The following is a 22,887-nucleotide window of genomic DNA, read 5'->3' as shown; positions in this document are numbered from 1 at the left end:
CTATTCAACTTGAAAATAAACTTGGATCACAATAACAAAAAAAAGAATGATTGAACATGATATACATTATTTGTAAATAACAAGATGATGCATTATTGAGTGTAATGCTACTTTAATTGTTTATGAAAAAAATATTTTTCACTAATTATATATTTACATAAAAGTATATTTAATTTAATTATATTTTTCATATTAAATATACGTTAAATCATTTTTATTTTTTATTTTAATTATTTTTAAAAGTGATGTTCTTATGGTAATTATGATAAAATAATTTTTTTTGTTTGACAAATTGAAGAAAAAAAAAACAAGAAATTCTTTATCCAAAATATGTTCAGCACATATATTGAGTATTCTTTTTCTAACCTCATATAAACATTGCTGATTCTAATAATATATAACAAAAATAAAGTAGGTAAAAAGTCTAAAATACCATTAACACCGTGACAAAACTATTTATATATACAGTTATTTAATCCAAATATTTTTTATAATTTTTTGTTTTTATTCCAAATATAATTTATTTAATATTAAAAAAAAGGAAGTGATGTACAGATGTAGGTAGCGAAGTGTCTAGCACTAATATCACTTCATTGCCTCCCATCGTTAATAATATATTATTTTTTCTATTTCAATCATTTCATTTATTTATAAAAACAATATATATTATATTCTTATTTTAAAATGTAAATAATGAAATTCAATATTCACATGATGCACATTATCAAGCTCTGGAAGCTATGTGTCAGTGTGTGAGAGAGAAAAAAGAGTTTATTGAGTATAAGTCTGAATTATTCTTATCTACTATTGAGAAAAGATATATTAGATACGTTTGATCAATTCTAACCTAATTTTGTGTAATTCAAAATTATGGTAAAGCTTTTATTCCAATTTATATATTTTTTTTTAACTATTTTTATTTCAACAATTGAATTATTGTGAATAAAGTTGTTAGCATAGACAAAGCAATACATATTCTTTTTAAACATGGTGTTTGTCCAACTCATTTTAATCATGTTTTGCATAATTTATAAAGAATATTAAAGATAATAATGCATAGTCATGATTTTCTTGAGATTCTTTTGTTTTTTCATATTTTTTGAAGCTAGTTTTTTTCTTTTTTTTTAAGAACGCTGGTTTCGCGTGACTAATTCTCGCGGGTTAAGCACTATAAGCCCGAGGGATATCCATCTCTTGTTATCGCTAGGTTTGAAGAAAAAAGATGGTTTATAAGTTAAGATTTTTTAAAACTATGGAAAATGGTTATAAATCAATATCAATCCCTTTAAAAATAAATGTTGAATTTTTTTATGTCTGCTAATTAAATGATTTTGTAGGTATAGAAGTTCAAAATTATGGTAATCTAATCTTTGACTGTTTGACTTATTAAGCAAACCAAATCAAGAACAACTTTCCCTTTTTTCTCACCTAAATGAATTTATATTTCAATTCTTTTTTTCATTTTAAGAAAGCAATTCTTTGATACAATATCATTTTAATAATTGAGCTTTTTTTCTATGATTTTGTCAGGATGACAAAAACAAATTAAAATAATTCGTATTTAACAAAAAAAAAAAACAACAAGAAAATAAAAGAGTGATCATTTGCAAAATTTTCTGAAGACATCTAGAAATTTAACAATTTTCTAACTTTCAATCATATTTTTTTTGACAAAATACTTCTAATAATTTGCATGTTCAATATTTATTTTTTCTTTCAATAGTATTTGTCGCTATTTGTTTTTCAGTTACACCGATTGTAGTCCGGTAATTTAAATATGATAAAAATAATTCCAAGACTTGAATAAAAGAAAATAGAGTTTTAAATGAAAGAATAAGTGGTTCTTCAACAAAGTAAAACATGTCAATCACAAATAAGTTTTAATATTGAGTTTGAATCTTAAAATTTTAAGAGGATACTTTAGATTAAAAAAAAATCCACTAAGATAGATCGGTGATAAGAGTTGACTTAAGAAACTAAAATGTCAATGATTCAATTTCATATGAATGCGTTTTGAGTTTAAGCGGGGACAATGACTAGGAGGTATTAGTTCTCATTTACTTAAAAACAAATCAGATAAAGCAGATTAATAAATTAGATTTGTATTATTTTAAAAATAGTTTAATTCTTACTATTTTAAAATATCTAAACTCTTATTATTATTTGAAATACATTCTCAACTTTACAAGTTTATAAATGATAAATAAATTTTCAATTTAAAATATTTTACCTTTTTTACGTGGGTTTGTATTATAAAATAAATCCTCGTAATAAAAATAAAACAATAAAATGTTTGTTAATGAATGGTTCAAACGCATTAAATAGTTGGATAATTCTTTGATTAAAATATATATCATTAAGAATTATTTTAATAAACAATTAAACAAGAGTACTCAAGCTGTCTGCCATTTTCTATTTGTTTGTATTAAAAAATGGTACGAAAATCAAAATTTTAGATAATGCTTCTTCATCTACTACAACAATAAAATCTTATTAAATCTTATTTTATTATATTATATATTAAGCAAGCAAAAATAATATATTATTAAGATTTGTGGTGAAATACTACTACCAATTTAATATATAACTTCATTATAATTTCTTTTACTATACAATAACATGTTATCAATTTTATTTGCTTAGATAATCTATTCCAAAAAGGGCAAATGTTAAGACCCTATGAATGGATGAAAACCGTAGTACCCATTAAAATTAAGATTTGAGAGATAATCATGAAAAATAATACTATTCGAGTCTAGACTTTTGTGTTCTTGGGTTCGAGTCCGCCACCTATGATTAAGTGCGTTTATGAGCTATGTGATTAACATATGATGATTAATCGCATTCTAAAGGAGAAGCAGAACCTGTATTCTAAGAATAAATAAAAACAATACTATTGGAATAGAGAAATTCAAACTACATTTCAATTATATATATTCTATATGAAGGTGTTAATTTGAGACTTGTTTTTAGTGCATGTGCAAGTTGAGTAGTGTATTTGATCTTATATTGATTTTGTAAGATAAATTGATTCTTTGAAATTGGAATTGGGTGGATGGCAATTAAATTGTCACATTTAGATGTACAAAGTGTGTGGTATATAGGGTTGCTTTTTGCCAATTCCACTTAGTCATCATGATGAAGATTGAAGGTTTTGTGGACTCTAATTTGAAATCTTATTTGAAAGATGTGACTATAATTATATCACGTGCATAAATTAAAAAATAGTACACCTTTTTAGAAATGGGTTAATGAGAAATGACCCAAAATTCCTTCTTTTTCTTCTATCTACTTTTTGGTACTTGTCAAACCAAAATTTCTATCTTTAGTACCATGACTATAATTAGACAAGTCTATTTAAGTCGTTTATATTTATTAAAATAAAAGAAATTATGAAGAATGTCAATTATAATGGGTAGGTTGTTTTCTATTTGAATTGTTTTGTTGTGACACTTTTTTTTTTTTTTGATTTGATATATAATTGAAAGTCATATGAGAATTACCCAAAATCGAACTAGACATGGGCCTTGTTCGGATTGGGGTTTTTAAAAAAACCTGGAGAGGGAAAAATGTAATGATTGGTGATGATTTTGAGGTGGTGATGATTATTTTTGGTAAAAAGACTTAAAGAGTATTGATATATATGAATAAAATAAAAAATAATAATTTAAAATAGAGAGTATTTTAGTATTTTGGTTAATGAAATGAGTGATGTGATTGTTGAGAAGTGATTGATTAGAAAATTGATTTGGAATAGGTTTTTTACATAACCCAAAGAGAACAAGGCCATGGATAAATGTAAGAAAACTTCAAAGTAGAGTGAGTCTCCATTTTCTAATCAACCAAATTATCATAAATATAAAAATTAAAATAAGTCATGAGCTTACTACTCTTGCTTCAATTTAAGATGTTATTATAAAAATAGAATTAAATAATTAAAATATTAAGATTAAGATGATATTATTTAAACCCAATAAAAAATTTAATTTATACTAAAAAATACTATTATTTAAATCAAAGATGATGATATTTGAGTGTGAAACTTATGATAATTCTCTAAGAAAATGATATTTGGTTGACCATATATATTAATTTCACTAAATTGTATATGACTAGATCAAGTCATTTTTTTCAGCAAAATAAAAGTTCTATGTCATTTTCATATTAAGTAAAGTGTACATTCTAATTTTAGTTTCAATATTGGAGATGATGAAATTATTATTTGACTTTTCTAAATCGATTATTCAAAAGGAAGGAAAACCTACTTTAATTAATATTGGAGACCTAATTTTCTAAATCATTTTTATTACTTTAGTTGTCAATTAGGAGTGGGCAAAACTATCTAACCCTAGTTTAATTTTGATTGAAATATGTTTATTTATTTTAATATATTTTTCATGAATTTCATGTTTATATGTTTTCATTTAATTTAATCAACTCATGAGAATTAATATTAGAACTTGCATTAATGAATTGGTTTTAATTTCTTAGATCTCAAGTGATTCTCTGTTGACTTTTCACAATATTAAATTTACAGAAAAATAATAGGTAACATGAATAATATTATCAAGAAACAATAATTGAATTAAAATTTTAATAAGATAAATAATATTTATATTTTTAATCCAATTATAAAATGACACGTCATTTCTGTTATTTTTTTTTTATATTTTATCATTTCTCAAATTTACATTTAATCATACTGTAGGCAACATATATAAAGGAGATCAGGTGATCATAACAGACCTCAACTTAATTTTATGAAATTAGTTACAATTTTAATTTCTAGATAATCTGTTTTTGACAAGAATTTTGTGTTTATTTTTAATAATTTTTATGTTTTTTTTATCTATATTCTCATCCAGCTAGGCTGACATCATAAATTAGATTTTTATAATATCTTTATTTATATAGTTATCTTCACTTAATGAAAATCTAATTAATTTAATTTATTCATTTTCTTAACTATATAATTTTAAATGTATAAATTTGTTTTCTAAATCAAGTATTCTAATCACTTTTTAAAATTTTGTACATTTATTTTATTTTAGTAAAGATATTCGTAAAATAGCTCAATTAAAATATTCACTTATTACCCGCAATAGAGTAATACCTATAATCTTTACCGACATGAAAAAATTCCTTATTTCAAGACCCGAAATTATGCATAAATAATTTATATTAGTTATCTTTCAAACAAGAATATAAAAATCAACTTAGTATATTTTTAAATTTATTTGTGTATAATAATATTAATTACTATATTTAAGAGCAAGTCGAATTACTTCAATTATTTAAATAAATCACATACTCAATCATAATAGATCGGTTTTACTATCGATAGATTTGGTTGGGACGACAATCAAACGATTCAGATCGATGGTATTACGTTTAACTATCTTGTTTTCTTTTAATATTGTTTAAAATACATGTAAATTTTGGTACCAACTGGATTGAGTTTGTAATTGGTAAGCAAACAAACTTAATATATTTTCAATATTCTCAAACTTAAAACTATTTAAATGTGATTGATTAAACAATATATTTTATAAAAAATCAAAATACATTATATTACTGTTAATTAATAATAATAATATAGATTGAATATAAAATTCTCATCAATAATCAATAGAGAAATTACAAACTTGAAAGTAAAGCTTTCTTCTTCTTCTTCCTAGTTGTTCTTGAGGTGGCCGCCGGAGATATCGCAGCGACAGAGTGGACAAGAATCGTGCAATAAAAGCCATTCGGTAATACAATCGGCGTGATAAACGTGGCCGCAATTGAATCGCTTGGCGTCGGCGATTTCGAATCCTTCTAAACAGACGGTACAAAGAGAATTAGTGGCGGTTAATTGATCGGCGGAAAGAGTCGGCATTTGAGAGACTAAAAGTGTCGTTTCTTCGGCGGAGGTGGCGGTGGGAGATTGGAATTGTTTGATCCATTGTCCGTTTGGACTTTCTAACGCCATAGTTATTGCTAAATCGAGGTCGAAGAAATCGTAGACAAGTGCATTCGCCGCAGGAATGTTTATTATTAGATCAGAGATTGTTGCTGCCATGTTTAATTGTTGTTTTTGAAGAAGATAGATAAGAGAATAATTGGGAGATAATTTAGATTAGAGAGAATGAGGAATATGAAATAATGATCGGCAAAGACTATATATATATATATATATATTCAATGAAGGTTGGAATGACATTTTCTTAAGGAAGGAACTCCCTTTTCACTGTTACAACAATCAAATTAATAACAATAATTAAATATTTGATCAATTATACACTTATTAACAAAATTAAAAAATGGGTTATTCTAAATTTAATATTTATAATTGCCTAGAAAAATTCATGGTATGATTGACCATGGTAAGTGATGTTTGACTTGTTATTTGTTGGGATGTTTAATAGAAATCATAAGTTTGGTTGGATTGAGTAAATGTATTTTTATTTCGATTATTTTACGGTAGACTATTTTGTTCGAAAGTATAAGTAGGATGTTAATTAATTGATGCGTTTACTCTATAACGTTATTATTATGTACGAGGACATGAGAGATCTCTTATGAAAACCTGATAGAAGCGTAAGTGAACTCATTGATTTTTTTTTTTTTGAGATCTCCAAGTTTATTAATGCTAAATTTTATATTTTTGTTTTGTGTTTGTTCGTTGGTGAACATTTTTTTATTTATATTTTCAATGTTATCTCTCAAATGGTTAATTTCTGTGTTAGACGGTGTATTTGGTGAAAAAATGAATATTTGTGTTTTTATAATGTTTTTGTCGTTATATTTAATAACTCTCATTTATATTATATTACATGAAATATTAAAAAACTCTATAATGTTTGTGTCGTTATATTTAAACGATTTTCATATTATTAACTAATTTTGTTGTGAAGTATGTCAGGATGACGAACTGGTTTAGATTGACTGAATCACCAAGGTTCGATTTGAGTTTTAATATAACTGGTTTAACTTTAGTTTAAATTGAGGTAATAAATTATTTGGTTAATTAGTATAAAATAGTTACATTAGGTAAAATAGTACTTTGTCAAGTTGGATACCCATGTTCTATTTGTATTTATTTTAAAATTTGATAACTAGTCATTACAGTCATTAAGTAAAAAAAATAGTCTGTAAATAGTTAAATATCTATTCTTAAAATTGATGCAAATTATTTTGTTAATCACAATCCATGTTCCTTTTAACCAATATATTTATTTTCAAAAAAATAATATTATATATGTATTGTATATATTACCATGTTTAGTTATAAGTTATTGGATTGCACACCTTCATTTATTTGAAAAAATTTCATATATATGGTCGTCAATCAATACTATATCTATACATAAAATTATATACTAAATCATTTTTTATTAATTTTAATTAAGGTTAACATATTATATATTTATATATAACATTTCTTTAAAAAGAATTTACAAAAAACTTAAAAAATAAATTGTACGTATATGCTCCTCTACACTCTCCAACCTTTCAGGGTTGTCACTTAATTAATTTAATAGTTATATTTTCATACTAAATAGTAAAAATAATGATATGGATACCACTAAGTATAAATTAAAAAGAAATTATGAATTATGAACACCACTAAGTATAAAATAAAAAATAATATATAATGACAAATTATTGAGGGTAGAGTAATCAAAATAACAATTCAGCTCATCAAACCTTTAATATATTATTATTTGAGTCTTTTTCATGTTTAGTAACACAATTTGACTTTTTAAATATTTTTTTGAGCAAATGGGACGATTTGACTTTTCTTAAACACTTTTTTAATGTTTCAATTATATTAAAAACATTTTGTGTCAATTCAATCATTTAAATATCAAATTATCCTTTATTTTGAATATTTTGATTGAATCACCTACCATAATTAATCTATCATCTTTAATTAGTTGACAAGTCAATACAATAAACAGTCAAAACCAAAAACAGCATCTAGAAACATCACGATTATAATATGTTCCAGCAATAGATGATTAAATCGAATAAAAAATAACTAGGGTTTAAATTAATTGATTTTTCTCTAAACAATTTAAGCCAGAGGTTTTAAAATGGAATTAAATAAGTTATTGAGAACTTATATATACAATATTATAATTTATGAGTATCTTTTTCTGATTAAGTTGACTTGAACCATGGGGTTAAAGTCAACAGGAGGCTAAACATTGAGCCCTTGTCATGGGTTTTATTTTTCATATACAAATGTATTTATTTATTTATTTATTTATGTTTTTAGATCTCTAATTAAAAGAATCATTTATTGACGAATTCATATATAACCAACACACTCACCACCACCCACGTGTAATCACTAAGGACCGGTTCAGATTATTCAAATAATTTATTTAAAAAATAATAAATACGGTCATAATTTTGATTTTAAATTTTTTTAATAAAAACATTTAAAAAATATTAATATATAATAATAAATTTTAAAAAATAATTTAAAAATATTTTGGTAATGAATTGAGTAATATAATAAATATAATTTATAGTTATTTAAATAATATCCAATGAGGCAAATAGAATATATGTTTGAATTTAGAATTGTAGTTAATTGACTATAGAGTAAACTTAGATTGAACATATAAATATTATTAAATTTGTTAATATATATATATATAATTAAAGTATTTTTTGAGTTACTTATTATTAAGAGAACTAGCATGTAGCTCGTGTCTTTGCACGAGTAATAATATAAAACCGAGGAAAAAAATTACGATAAAAATGTGAGTATTTTTAATTTACTTTTATATATATATATATATATATATATATATATATATATATATATATATATATATATCCAAATTAAACACAACTCTCGACCCGACAATTCAGACATTTTGAAAATTAAACATTATATATATATATATATATATATATATATATATAAATTAGTTAAAAGTATAATTATACTAGGCAATCCGGACACTTTAAAAATTAAGCATAATTATATATAATAGATTAATTAGTTAAAAAGCTGAACTTATATTGTTAAAACGTCATGCGTTTATCAAATTTGGTGTTAAATTTAAAATATAAAATCTTATTAGCCTAGTTGGTTAAAGGGTTATATATTTGTTTTTGTTAGGTTGCGAGTTCATTAATTAGCTCTTGACAATTCAAAAACTTTGAAAATTAAGCATCATTTTTATATTTATTTATATATATATATATATATATATATATATATATATATATATATATATATATATATATATATATATATATATATATATATATATATAAAAAAGAGAAATGTCATGGTCATTGTTTAAACAATCTTCTAAATAAAAAAAAATTATGAAAAGAGTTATCTCCTTATTATAAAATTATAAACTTAAAATTATTATAATATAAAAAATAAATAAATATTTTTGTAATGTTATATATTTATTTATTTTTATTAGTGGACACAAAATATATCAGAACTGTCAAACCTGAAAAATAGTCCAATTTAGACTGGACCCAATTTGAATTGAATCTATATTTAAACCAATTAGAACCAAACCCAACCCAATTAGAAACACTTTTTGACTTAGATATAAATTTAGACTATTCCCATTTGAAAACACTTTATAATATCAATTTGAATCCATGACTATGTAATTTGAAACAATGTATATTTTTAAAAGGTTTACTTCTCCTTGTAATGCGACAAATCACCGCGAGTTAAACATATAACCCATAAATATAATAAACTAATTTAACCAAACAAACGGAACTTGTCGTCGAACCTAGACGTCAAAGAATGTAAGACTTATATACAAGTTAATTAGAAAATGTTTCAAACTTTTCATATAAGTGTTTCTTTAATCTGAATTCAGGAGCCATAACAGCTAGAAAAAAACACAATAGAAATAATAATAAAATTCTGACATAAATTGAATATGCAATGAAATAACTTAACTTTTTATTAATAAGAGAAATTTGAAGGCCGGAATGAAGATATTTCCAGCAAAAAAAACATCTTTGAGAACCAAACATAATCCACTTATTAATATAATTAATTAACTTAATCCTGTGAATGCATCTTTCACAATCAATAAAATGGCTTTCCCCATTACAACTACAAACTACACTTCTCTTAGCAATGGGAGAATAAGCCAAACCAATGCAGCATTTGCTCCATTTCAAACCCTAACCGGTTTAACGATGAAACTCACCTCACTTCGATGGACGACGAATAATTAAAATGTTTTTTTTCTTTTACTGAAAACTCAACCGAGTTCAAGGAGATGCAGAGTCAAGGTACTGGGAATGAGAAGCAGCCAACAGAGCAGCTCCAATACCAGAACCATCGTTTGCATGCTCAATCACTATGGTTTCGGATGCGTCTCCAAGCAATTCCTTTAGGGTATTTTCCATCGAAAGACTGAATTTCCCATAGTGTTCAAATAGTCCCCCGTCTAAGGCTACAACTGATCTCTGGCTTTCGCCAACTTTCAGGGTATCTCTCCCAAGTTTCTTCAGGATCCCGAAGATTCCAGCTGCAGCGAGGCGGGCACCACGAATTGCGATGGTGTCGCAGAGCTCAATGATTATTTTCCTTGTTTTTAGTGAGGTGTTTGATATCTGAAATGAGAAAAACATGAGACATTCTGGATCAGATGTGAATACAAATGAGATCAGATATGGAAATGATGTTTCTGTGTCACATTCAGAATCAAAACTGCGTTATCACAGTTATGACACTTAACTTATTAAGACGTTATAAATATGTTTATATGCTTTTCAAATATACAACTATGGTTAAAATCTAAAAATAAAATCATACCTCAAAGATATCCTTTAGCTTGGTTGCGACAATCTTAAGATCAGGAGAAAAGTCATGATGCATTGCAGACATTTCGGGAGTTCTACAAACGACAAAAGGTTTTGAAAAAAGAATGACAAAAAGATATAAAACCCTGAATAGTTTGCATTATTAATAGTCTACCTCAAGATAAATGGAGTTCTCAATTTTGGAGGAACTTCATCACCAAAAAAAACTGCTTCTTCAGCCAACCTTAGGAGCACTCTTCGAAGTATTTCTCCCAAATACATTCCAGAAATGATCTTCTCAAAAATCTGCAAAATGGTTCAAAAGATTGAACATCAAAATGAATCTTAATAACATTCCTGTTTTTGAATGAGGAAGCTATACCTGTTCACCCGGATTCAAACTCTCGTTATCGAGTGCAAAATCATAATCGGTTAATGGAAGATGCGATGATCGGAAGTTACCCCACTCCATGTTAATAACCTTCAGACACATTCAAAAGAACACTCTCTAATGGTCAGTTACATAAAATATAACTAGGAAAATATGGTAAAAAGAAAGGTTTAATAAAGAAGCATTCCGATATCTAACCATTTCTCCTGATTTAGAGAGCAAACCATGCCATTTAGGAATTGCTTGAGCCCTCTCAACATAGGCTGCATTTGTTCCTGTTCCCAAAATAACAGCAGCTATGACATCCGGGTGGTAGTATCTTCCGCCTGCTAGTGTACCGATCGTATCATTCACCTGCATCACTCCATAAACTTAAGAAATCTTTTAAAAAACTGTTAAAAAAAGATGAAAATGAATTTTACCAGGGCAGACACACGCATATCAAGGCCAACTCGGTCCAAGGCTTTTGTTAATTCAGCTACAACATCTTGGCCAATCTAAAGAACGATGGTCAATTCTAAAATTTTCCTAAATAACATGTCAATAACTAAGAATGAGTGAAATTTACCGCGTCTTCTATTGAGAAACCTTTGGTCCATTTGATAAGAGTCCCTGAAGAAATGGAAGTCTGCTTAACTGGGAATGAAAAGGTAAAACCTAGCTCCCTTTGTCTACCAGCAGGAAGATGGAAACTTTCGGTTTCTGTAGCAACAAATTTAAGTAGCGCATCGGCTATGAAGTCGAATAATGCCTACCCATACATTAAAAAGAAAGAATTTTTGATTATTAGCATTTTTCAGATGAACAGCCATGAAAGAAACTTCTTCAAACTTCAAATTGATTGATACTCACATCTGCAATGCCAACCATCAGATGTGGAGGAATTGAAACTTCTTCAAATTCTTGTTTAATAACACCCTTCAATTTCCCACCCAAATGCACACGTAAAACTCGAAAGTTTGTACCACCAAGATCCAATGCATAAAACCAACCTTTCTCATCACTATAGAGATCAAAACAACATAAAGTGAATGTTCTTTGATTCATATGATTTCATGAGAGTAATATTATCAAACACATGGTGTGCATATAATCAGTAACAAAAAGAAAAACGATTGATTTATAGTTTATACCCTGTGGGTAGATTATCAACGTAGCTGATAAGCATCTGTAACTTGCTACCGCCTTCAGATGCGAGACCAGCGTGCATCTCAACCGTCATAGCATCAGCAACCTGTCTTAGCTTCCCGATAGGAGTCTTGCATTTCTCTTCTAGATCCTTCAAAATCGTTAACGCTTTGGTCCACCTACCGGTGCTCCGCATGCGGTGCCGCATCACTAGCACCGTCGCTGCACAGACAACAGCCGCGGATACGACCACAGCGCACACAACTGCCTTACCCATTACAACCCAATTCACGGATCGATGAAATCTCCGCACAGAAGATTGAAAACAGAAAAATGAGAGATTCTTCTTCTTCTTCTAATGAGTAATGACCCTCTTCGATTGGGGCTCTAATTGGGTCGATAGAGAGAGCTGAGAAATGAAGAAAGTAAAGAGAGAAAAGGGAATTGATTAAAGAAGAGAGATTGGAGCATCTAGAATGCTGAAAGTGGATGGATCGCTAGATGAAGATCGAGCGATTTCCCAGGAAAGTTTTAAGGCAAATAGTTTCTCGTGAGCACAAAACACAGCAACAGTATGCCAAATATTCCTCCTTTTTAATTTTTTATTATTATTATTTTGAATCACATTTTAAATATTATAAATAAATAAATAAATAAAAATAATTATGTAGTTTTTTTTATTTTAAAAAAATCTATTTGTATTAAAAATGATAAATATGGTTAGAATAAACATTACTCAATAAGTTATTTATTAACTAATTCTTAATTTCAATTGGTTTTTCAGACCAAATATTTGTCACGATTAACTCAAGGATTCAATTTACTTTTCGAAACAAATATTACACAACGTACTTGATTATTAAAAATTCTCTCGAACCATATAGTTTATTTAAAAATAATTAAGATGATAACACAAATGTCTAGTTATAGAATTATTATTTTATTTAAATTTTTATAATTTTTATTAAATATAAAAATATAACTTGTTTAAAAGCATGATGATAACAAAAATTCATGACTAACTTGATTTGGTATATGTCAATTATGAAATATCACTTTTATAGTTATTTTATAACTTTATATATATATATATATATATATATATAAAATGTTATATTAAAAATATATATAGTTCATTTCTTATAAGTGAAAATTGAAGATTTTATTATAATATATAATAATAAATCTTTATTAAAGTTGTTTTATATTATAATAATAATTATCTATATTATAGTTATATATATACAAAACAAATATGAATATAAAAGAGTAAAAAATTAAGAGACATTAATCCTAATATAATATTATAGATTCTCTTAAAGAAATCTATTAATATTTTAAGTTTTTTCTATTTTAAATTCATATTTATTATTAATAACAATTACTACCATATTATATTTTTAATTCACTATTTTTTTTAATTTTTTTTTTATAACTATGACTTTTTTTTTTCTGTTTTATTCTATTACTATTAAAAGAAAAACATTTTGTATCAAAAGTTTGCAATGATTTAGTTGTTTGTTAGATCAATTTTGTATGTAATTTAAAAAAAATAATAATATGTAGAAAGTTTTAGTATGTAAAAAAGTTTTTATGCAGAAGGATGAAAAAATGACTTAATCAATTATATATACTTTTATTGCAAATATAAAAATATTTATTAAAGTTAAACAAAATCAAAATACATATTTTTTTTAAATGAAGTTGATTTTTCTTAAAAGTAGCTTTTAAATATTGATTAACAATATTATTCTTAAATGAGTATAATACTTTCATTTACTTTTTCAATTTGTTAGAATAAAATAACTCTTATTTTATTCAACTTAAACACTAAGCAATAGTTCCACTTAAATTAATGTGACTTTAAAAAGAGTATGTTCTTATCAATGATATCTACAAACTTATATAAAAATTAAATTTATAAGGTTAATAATATTATTTATTTAAATAGATTTATAAAAATAAATAAATACTTTAAAATATAATTATTGTCACTGTCAATTGTCAATTTTATGTGACCAATGTATTGTCCTCAATTATTGTTTAGAGTTTAGTTCCCAATAAGATGGGAAAATGTGATCCCATAACTTTTGTCCCTTTCAAGTTGAGCTACTTAAGACTTATATATAACCTATTATTATTATTTTTAATTAAAGTTCAATTTCATTTGTACCAAATATACTAAATTATATTTTTTATTATTTCTAACAAGGTTGGCCTAGCAATTATTTCATATAGCTAGAGTACATATGGCCTAACACATGATCATTTGAAAAACTCATGCAATGATTGAGGTAAAATAATCCTAAGGATATAGAGCTTTTTTTTAACACAACCTTTAATGTTCATGAAACATATATTCATTTTTTTAAAATAAAAAATCAATTTATAAAAAGGAAGAAAAAAACATATTTGATGTAAAATGTAGTTTATTTGTTTGTTTTATAAAAAAAATGTTTGGTTGGAAGAAAATGATCAAAATATTATCATTAGTAATGTAGTTTCTTCATTTATTTTATAAAATAAATATGTAGTTGAAAAAAAAAATTAAAATATCACCAGATTAAGTAACAATAAAATTTTTTAAAAGATCAAAGTCATAATTTAACTCTTATTTAAAACGTTTTAAATAGAAACTACACAAATTCATAGTAGTAATAAATGAGTTAAAATTAACTCATACTCTAATAATATAATTTGTAAACCTTACTTTAGGTCCACTTATTTATTTGTAAATTTAGCATATACTTCAAGTCAAGAAAAAAACTAAAGTATTTATGAGTCAGCTAAAGATTAAAATTCCCTAAAATAATTTTTTTTTATCTATATAAGTTTAATATTGGATGGTGTAAATATATTATATTGACATATTCTAGATTTTGAGAATCACTTAATTTCATCGAATCCTGAATACTAAATTCGAATATAAGATTTTAATACAATTAAGGATCAAAGCTTCTATTAAATGTTTGAAGTGTTACTTTAGTTCTACGATTGATTGAAGAGATTTGAAAAGAAAAAAATTATAAGAATTTGTTTTAGTACTAAAAAGGATATTGTTGAAGTTTGTAAATAAATTAAATTCAGAGGGTATCAATATCATTGTGGTTATCAACATTAGTAGAGCTTTATTAGTCTGATTTTTCTTTTATTTGAACTCTTCTTTTTATTTGTTTTAATTTTTTTTACTCATTTCCTCTAACTATTTTTTTTTAAAAATTTTGTGATCAATTTGCAAATGTTTTGCAATTCATGTTATATTGTTGAAGCAAGGATTTTTCTTTAAAAAAAGCCATTATATTGCTAAGTAAATCAATTTCAAGTTAATTCATGTAATATTTTGAAAAATTCAATCAAGTTCAGCTTCATGTAATATTTTGAAAAGTTGAAACAATATATAAAATGAAAATTACATATTTATTTTTTATCTTTATTTGTCAATTCTTAATATATATATATATATATATATATATATATATATATATATATATATATTTATGGAGGGTACCAACAAATCAAAAGTGCTGTAATTTTAGTTTTCTAAAGTTATTCAAATATTAATGTAATCTCTATATTTATTCTAATAAAGAAACTCATTCTCTTGTCAAATAATATCATCATATATATATATATATATTGCTAGTTGGCTGTATTGACACATTTCATTAACTATTAATTATTCAAAATACATGTAAGATAGGATGATATGACTTTAATAATCTCGAAAAGATAAGATTGAATAAAATCTATCAATTTTTTATCATCTCACAAAACTGTCCAGTTATAAATTAAAGGCTCTCTCAAAACTGTCAAGTTAAAAATTAAAGACAAATCAGTTATTGGTTAGAACAATTGAACAAATCGATCTCTTCATCATCAAAACTTGAAAAGATTTTTTTGAACATAATTTCGTCTTCTTTCATTGGAATTTTAAAAAATGATACATGCTAATGGTAACATTCAATCAAGTTCAGCTTCATGTAATCTTTTGAAAAATTCAAACAATATACAAAATAAAAATTACATTTTTATTTTTTATCTTCATTTGTTAGTTCTTAATATATATTAATGGAGGGTACCAACAAGTCAAAAAAGTCTTTTGATTTTAGTCTAAAGTTGTTCAAATATTTATATAATCTCTATTTTAAATAATGATTCTAATAAAAAATAATTCATCTTTGCTAAATAATAATCATCATCGACATTTGCTGCTAGTTGCCCCGTATTAACACATTTCATTAATTATTAAGCGATAAAATTTGATAAAAATTAAAATTACACATAAGATGATAAGACTTTAATAATCTCGAAAAGATAAGATCGAACAAAATCTATCAATTTTCACTCCTCTCTCAAAAATGTCAAGATGAAAATCAACGACAAATAAGTTATTGTTGAAACAACTCGATCTTTTCTCCCATCAAAACTTGAAAATAATTTTTCGAATAGAATTTCGTCTTCTTTTTCGAAATTGTAGCCTTAGGACTCATGTATAATTCCAAGTTCTTGCTTGATTTCATCATAGTCTTCCTACCCTTTGCCAAATCTTCCAATCTCTTCACATTTTCCAAACATCCAAAAGTTTGAGACTTTCCATCATAATACTTAGAAAGACCTTTTCTGCATATATTTCATTAATGAATTAATTCATGATTTCAAATTGAACCTAGCTAGCTCCATTGATGATCATGTATTTACTTACTTGATAGGGAGTTGAGCCATGAGTTCAGATAACTCATACAGAGGGCCTGCATCTGATGATGATGAAGAAGATGACATGATCAGATCTCACTTTTTCAAAAAAAACCAATAACCAGTTCTTGCTGTTTTTATATATAAACTAGCAAGAAGAAGAAAATGAAAGGGTTTTGGGTTAGCTCAGCAGTATATATATATATTTATTTTATTCACTTATCCAATTTTAAATGATTTTACACGTAATTATTGTAACTTATCTTTGAATTAACTCCTATATATATTCTTATCAGTTTTTTAATTTATTTTCTTTGGATAATATAGTTAATTGGATATTTTTGTACTTAAAAGAATCTTATGAATAGGTCCTTAAACAATTTTATAATTTGGATAAAAAAACCCAACCTTTTTATATTGAGAAATTTAATTAAAATTAAAGTAACACAAATGCCACATCTCCTAGAAATTAAATTAAATAACCTATGTTAGAAATTATGATTCATATTTCTTGATCATCATTATTATTTTGATTTAGATCCCTAAAGTTTGTTTCTTTTTATTATTTTAATCAAATAAAAAATTAAGGGATTTGTTTTATTATTTAGTAAAAGATGAGAGACCCTTATTTATTTATTTATTTATTCCTTATATTATCTGTATGTATGGTGGATGAATTGATGTATATATATATCAAGATAAGAATTATGGTATGAGGAATATTCTTTAATAGGATTTATCCACAACTTGGAAGTTCTATAAAATATTTATTTTTATAAAAAATAAAACTTAATGAAACAATAGAACTATTTTATTTTGTGTATTGAAAGTTCAAAAGAATTTGTTAAAAATATGTTAAAAAATCAGTTTAATATGAGTTAAAAATATGCCCTTATATTAATTGCTTAGGTATGACTCCAATTATGTTCAATTTGAGTCTACAATGTTGAAAATAAAATTATATTTGTTTACAAATGAGGTTTAATTAAAAAATTGGAAAATAATTATTAGAATTCGAGTAGAATTGGTGATAATAAAGATAAGGAAATAAATTGACATAATATATGTGGTATTATATTTAATGAAATGAAATATAACTTATTATAGAAAAATGGGGATAATGAACATGTCGTAATACCTTTTATCCTAATTTTTTTTTGGGGGTCAAATTTTATCCTAATATTTGGCAAGAGAAAAAGCAGATAATATTCATCCTTAAAAATCCATATATATGAGTCATCATTCATTTGGATAGATGTCATCCAAACTTTCCTAACCTAAGTCTAGTTTGATTTCATCAAACACAACATTTGAATTTACGCATTGTTAGGGCTTTTTAATGGTGTAAGAAGTTAATATTAGAAGAAAAAAGAATCCGAGCAAAATCAATTACGAATAAAAATCAAACACACTCATCGATAACGATGTTTAAGTTAGTAATGTAAAAGACGGACTCAAACTAGCCATAGAACTCTCTAATCTCTATTTTCTTTATAATGTTGACTTGATTATAATAATTTTGGAAAGGGTATTTACTTTTATATTTTTCTAACTTAAATTGTTTCCAAGATAAAACAATTACATTTAAAACCAAATGAAAATATGTAATAACATAAGTTTGATATCCAAACATCCCCTTATATGGAGCTCTCCTCATTAACCACATATTCCTTCAAAATTAAAAGTCATTTGAACTTTTGAAGGGGATGTCACATCTTGTTTAAAATTGGTTCATATTAACATGAAATATATTTTCCCCCCCCAAAAAAAAATGAAATATATTAAATTATACCCATTTTAAAACACTTATTGTTTACATTTTTTAATATATGTTGTACTTGCTAAGTTTAATTTGCAACATATTTATAACTAGATTTGCATTGTATAAAAAACAAAAAAAAAAAAATTGTTTTCAAATGAAGCATATAAATTGCATATTTTTGGTAAACATTGTACTAATATTTTTGTCAAAAGAAATGGTTTATTGGCTACCTAACTAAAGTTCTTTATATATATAAATTCAAAATCACAAAAAGGTTAGGTTCCACATGATAACATAATACTAAATTTGTTAAAGGAACAATATAATGTAATTATAAACCTAACTTAATTTTTCATCTACTTGATTACATGCACATGAATTAGGACTATATCATCATAATAGGATATACATCTAGGTCAATTATGTTATGAATTAGGACTATCGAGAGCCTAATAAAATATCATGACAAAAAATGTCTAAATTGGATAAATGTCACGACAGAAACTCGTGACAATCTAAGAAAAGCCTAAATAACTGTTCAAAGCACACAAAAAGAATGCAATTCGAGTTTTGAGAATTAAAAAAAAAAAAAATTGTTTATACTCTACACTGAGATTCTCAATTTACTTATAATCATCTTGCTATCTTTCTAAAGTTTAAAAAAAAAAAAAATAGACCCTCTAGTCTAAACAAAAATAATAATAAATTAATATCTATATCAAGTCTTGTATATGACATAATATTTTTCTCTTATTGAACAAAGTATAAATGTGGTCTTTTATTTAATCCCAAGGATACAAGATCAATCAAAACTAGGAATAATCTACAAGAGAAAAAGGAAAATGATTACTCCTTTTGATAAAACATAGTTCAAAGCTCGGACTCGGATATCTTCTCTGATAGGCTCAACTTCTTCTTCTTCATTTCTTTGCTCTGTGACAAAAATCTTATGTTTTAATAATGGATATAAATGAAACATCTTTTGTAATAAAAATGGATTTTCTTCTATACCCATCTTGAAGGGAAGTCCCCATCATCGTCGTCATCATCTTCATCCTCATTGTCATACTTTCCCTTCAACAAATCTTCTCTCGAATACAATTTCAAGTTATGTGCTCCTGGCATGTCCTAAAATCAAAGAACAAGTGACTTTGGGTATCTTTCAAGTAATATTGATTCATTTTTTTACCTCCATGGACTTTATTTTTCTATCTATTTCAATTTCCTTGGATGTCTTTCGGACAAAGGGTTCCCCTTGAACTCTATCCTGAAATAACAAAATGGAAATGCAGGATTTGTTTCACCAAATTCTCAAGTTTTCTTAAAAAAAAACAAGTGAATAACACCTTTGGAACTGGTGGTGGAGGAAAAGTGCAAGCATAGGTGAGATCTTGACAAAGGAAGTCAAAAAGTAATTCAAAATTTGGCTTGCTTTTGTATATGTATTCTGCAATATCAGTGTCATAGTTTCCCAACACCTGCAACATGACAGATATGAGTGTTCAATTGACCTCAAATGGTTGAGAATTTTCAGGGTTGAAACCATTTGAAAATCCTCAAAAACCATAGGGAAAATAAGTTAATCAATTGTTCTTGAAATTCCTCAATGCATGACATTAACAAGCAAATTTAAGAACTGTAAAATACAACTTGAAATTATCCTAACCTCTTGACAAGCCTTCTCGATTGTCTTGCATTTAGATTGACATTGTCCTTCAGTATCTTGTAAAACAAGCTAAACAAACCATAGATTAAGAACAACTTGATACAAAAAAAAAAAACAGAACAAAATTCATCATTCTTACCTTCAATCTATCTTCCAATTCAATTATATCAAGATACAGAATCCAATCTGCTGAAGGCTTCTTTAAATTACAAACACCCTCTAATATTTCAATAATGTCATACTCCATGACCTGAAATCATTTTAACTTTACTGGTAAATTCTTCACAAATTGTAATGCATATTATAAATGTAACCTTCTTTGGTAAGATTTGGGTTCGCTTTTCTTCAACTTGTTGATGTGTTTGATATGCAAGTGCGGCGCAGACCTCGCACTTTATGAACGGTATGTCCTCCTTCCTAGCAGATCCGGTTGGTTTCTCGCAAAGAGAGATTGGAATCCATGAAGATATCAACAATGCTGATAAAAATAAAAACAAAACAACTATTCTAGCCATCTTTGAGTGTTAAGTTTACAGATTCTATCTAACTATTTATATACATTTTACAATGAAAGTAGGAGATGATCTAAGTTTATTATTTATTTACTAAATCTTAAGGTCAAGGTGAAATCTTAAAATGAGATTCAATTACCAGATCATGTACACAATTTTGTTTTGCAAGAACATTTGATATAATTTTTTGTTTGGTTGAATTTTATAGTTAGTAGGACCATCTATTATAACTCACTTTAATTTAAAATTTTATTAAAAATTGAATTCATGACCTTTAATATTTTAAATACATTTTTTATTATTTTAATTATTTAAAGATGAGTTTATAAGATGCGAGTATTATTCAACTTCCTAAATTTGCTAGATGAAAGTTCAATTATTCTCTAGAATGCTTATTTTAAAATTACATTACAATTATAATAATTGTGAACAATTTCTGAGGATTTCGATATTAAGTTGTCAATTTTCAAAATTTATTAATTAATAAGAATCAAATGGGGAGGAGTTATGTGTTGATATTTTTGTAATTATTTTTAATATTTGAAAACTTATACTATATTAGTTGGTATCATATAAAGATTAAAACTCAATTAAAGTGATATATTAAAACATAAAAATTATGGACTTATTTAGACATTTATAATAAATATGAACATATATTTGTGTAGAATCAAAAATATCATTTATTATTTCGTTGATGGACTGAATAATAAATTGGTATATTAAGGCTAGGTTCTCAACCATATAGATAACATATATATTATGTTATATTATGTTTCTCTCATCAGACAAAAAAGTTTATGTTCGTCTCTTAAGAACACTCAAGGGCTATCAATAGAGGGTTGAAAGACTTAAACCCCACTCACATCAGACATTCCGATTTAGGTCCAAATTCAGAACAAAAAGATCCAAAATCGAGAGAAGATTCAAAAAATAACGGAGAATAACTTAATGAATCGTTCTTTATTTTAGATTTCATGTATGTTTCCGTAAATAAAAATTATTTTAATTTATCGACATAAATTATTAAGATTATATAACTAAATAATAAAGATTTATATTAAAGATTCTATCAATAACAAGTGGTATTAGAGTTTTCTATATATCGATCTAGATTTAAACTTATAAGATTTTTTTTAGAATATGGACAAATATTTTTTTTTATATGTTTTTGATCTAATTGGCTAGAACTGATAATGATAAAATGGATTAATGAAATTAAAAATAACAGATCTAAACTTTTGAATTATATTAAAATAAAATAACACGAGAAAGATAAAGATGTTTTATTTACAAAATTATAATTAAAGAACCATTAACCTTCCTTGATTATTTTCTAAATACAATATATAATATTTAATTAATTAGAGAAACTTAAGATAAGAAAGTTGAATCAATAGAAATTCAATTTTTTTTTATTTTATTTTACAGTTTGATATGGTCAAATTAATAATTAAATAATTATATAACTTATAAGATTAAATAATATATATTAAACAAAAGTGATATAATTAAGGAGAAATTGTTTCTATTATATATATTTGATTTGGAGTTATATATTTATTATTAATTAAATAATTTATTATATTAATTATTATTTAAATAATTAATTAAAGAAATATATATATATATTATATACAATATATTTAGAATTTAGTAATTATAATTCATTAAAAATTAATTATATATATTCAGGAATTATGATTACAAACCTGTTAAAATTCTAATTAATTAAATAAATATTAATATTTAGAGATAAACTTTACAGACTAAGGAAATAAAAAAAAATATGAGGTTGTTTTAAAGAAATTAATATATAATTAAATAATTAAGATATTAATATATATTCATATAATTAAAGAATAAGGGTATATTGATATTCATAATTAGAAGTACTACTTAAAAAAAAATATTATATTCATATTATTAAGACATTTAGTTT

The 22,887-nt window shown here is 25.2% G+C and overlaps 3 protein-coding genes across 3 annotated transcripts; all 3 read right to left on the bottom strand.

Moving 5' to 3' along the window:
• Positions 1-5,674: 5,674 nt before the first annotated feature.
• Positions 5,675-6,084, bottom strand: LOC124935448 (E3 ubiquitin-protein ligase RING1-like). The gene has a single exon (XM_047475880.1). It carries the CDS (start codon positions 6,059-6,061, stop codon positions 5,675-5,677), a length of 387 nt encoding a protein of 128 aa, XP_047331836.1. The 5' UTR covers positions 6,062-6,084.
• A 3,837-nt stretch (positions 6,085-9,921) lies between these two features.
• On the bottom strand, positions 9,922-12,873 carry LOC124933985 (hexokinase-1-like). Its single transcript, XM_047474439.1, has 9 exons — positions 12,319-12,873; positions 12,038-12,188; positions 11,754-11,936; positions 11,608-11,682; positions 11,384-11,539; positions 11,177-11,275; positions 10,970-11,100; positions 10,808-10,889; positions 9,922-10,605 (listed from the first exon to the last, which is right to left on the bottom strand). Exons 1-9 carry the CDS (start codon positions 12,588-12,590, stop codon positions 10,261-10,263), a joined length of 1,494 nt encoding a protein of 497 aa, XP_047330395.1. The 5' UTR covers positions 12,591-12,873; the 3' UTR covers positions 9,922-10,260.
• A 6,764-nt stretch (positions 12,874-19,637) lies between these two features.
• On the bottom strand, positions 19,638-20,948 carry LOC124935446. Its single transcript, XM_047475879.1, has 7 exons — positions 20,748-20,948; positions 20,573-20,683; positions 20,434-20,502; positions 20,114-20,245; positions 19,957-20,034; positions 19,779-19,895; positions 19,638-19,700 (listed from the first exon to the last, which is right to left on the bottom strand). Exons 1-7 carry the CDS (start codon positions 20,946-20,948, stop codon positions 19,638-19,640), a joined length of 771 nt encoding a protein of 256 aa, XP_047331835.1.
• Between the last annotated feature and the right edge of the window lie 1,939 nt (positions 20,949-22,887).

Source organism: Impatiens glandulifera, chromosome 4 (assembly GCF_907164915.1).
Source record: "Impatiens glandulifera chromosome 4, dImpGla2.1, whole genome shotgun sequence".
NCBI classification, from domain to species: Eukaryota; Viridiplantae; Streptophyta; class Magnoliopsida; order Ericales; family Balsaminaceae; genus Impatiens; species Impatiens glandulifera.
This window is presented reverse-complemented; position numbering and strand designations above follow the sequence as displayed.

Coding starts and splice junctions, on each gene's coding strand:
- LOC124933985 (XM_047474439.1), bottom strand. CDS start 12,590: ATGGGTAAGGCAGTTGTGTGCGCTGTGGTCGTATCCGCGGCTGTTGTC. Junction 11,683..11,753: donor GTTTCTCAATAGAAGACGCG/GTAAATTTCACT, acceptor ATCGTTCTTTAG/ATTGGCCAAGATGTTGTAGC. Junction 10,890..10,969: donor AGAACTCCATTTATCTTGAG/GTAGACTATTAA, acceptor TGTCGTTTGTAG/AACTCCCGAAATGTCTGCAA.
- LOC124935446 (XM_047475879.1), bottom strand. CDS start 20,948: ATGGCTAGAATAGTTGTTTTGTTTTTATTTTTATCAGCATTGTTGATA. Junction 20,503..20,572: donor AATTGGAAGATAGATTGAAG/GTAAGAATGATG, acceptor TGGTTTGTTTAG/CTTGTTTTACAAGATACTGA. Junction 20,035..20,113: donor CTCCACCACCAGTTCCAAAG/GTGTTATTCACT, acceptor TTGTTATTTCAG/GATAGAGTTCAAGGGGAACC.
- LOC124935448 (XM_047475880.1), bottom strand. CDS start 6,061: ATGGCAGCAACAATCTCTGATCTAATAATAAACATTCCTGCGGCGAAT.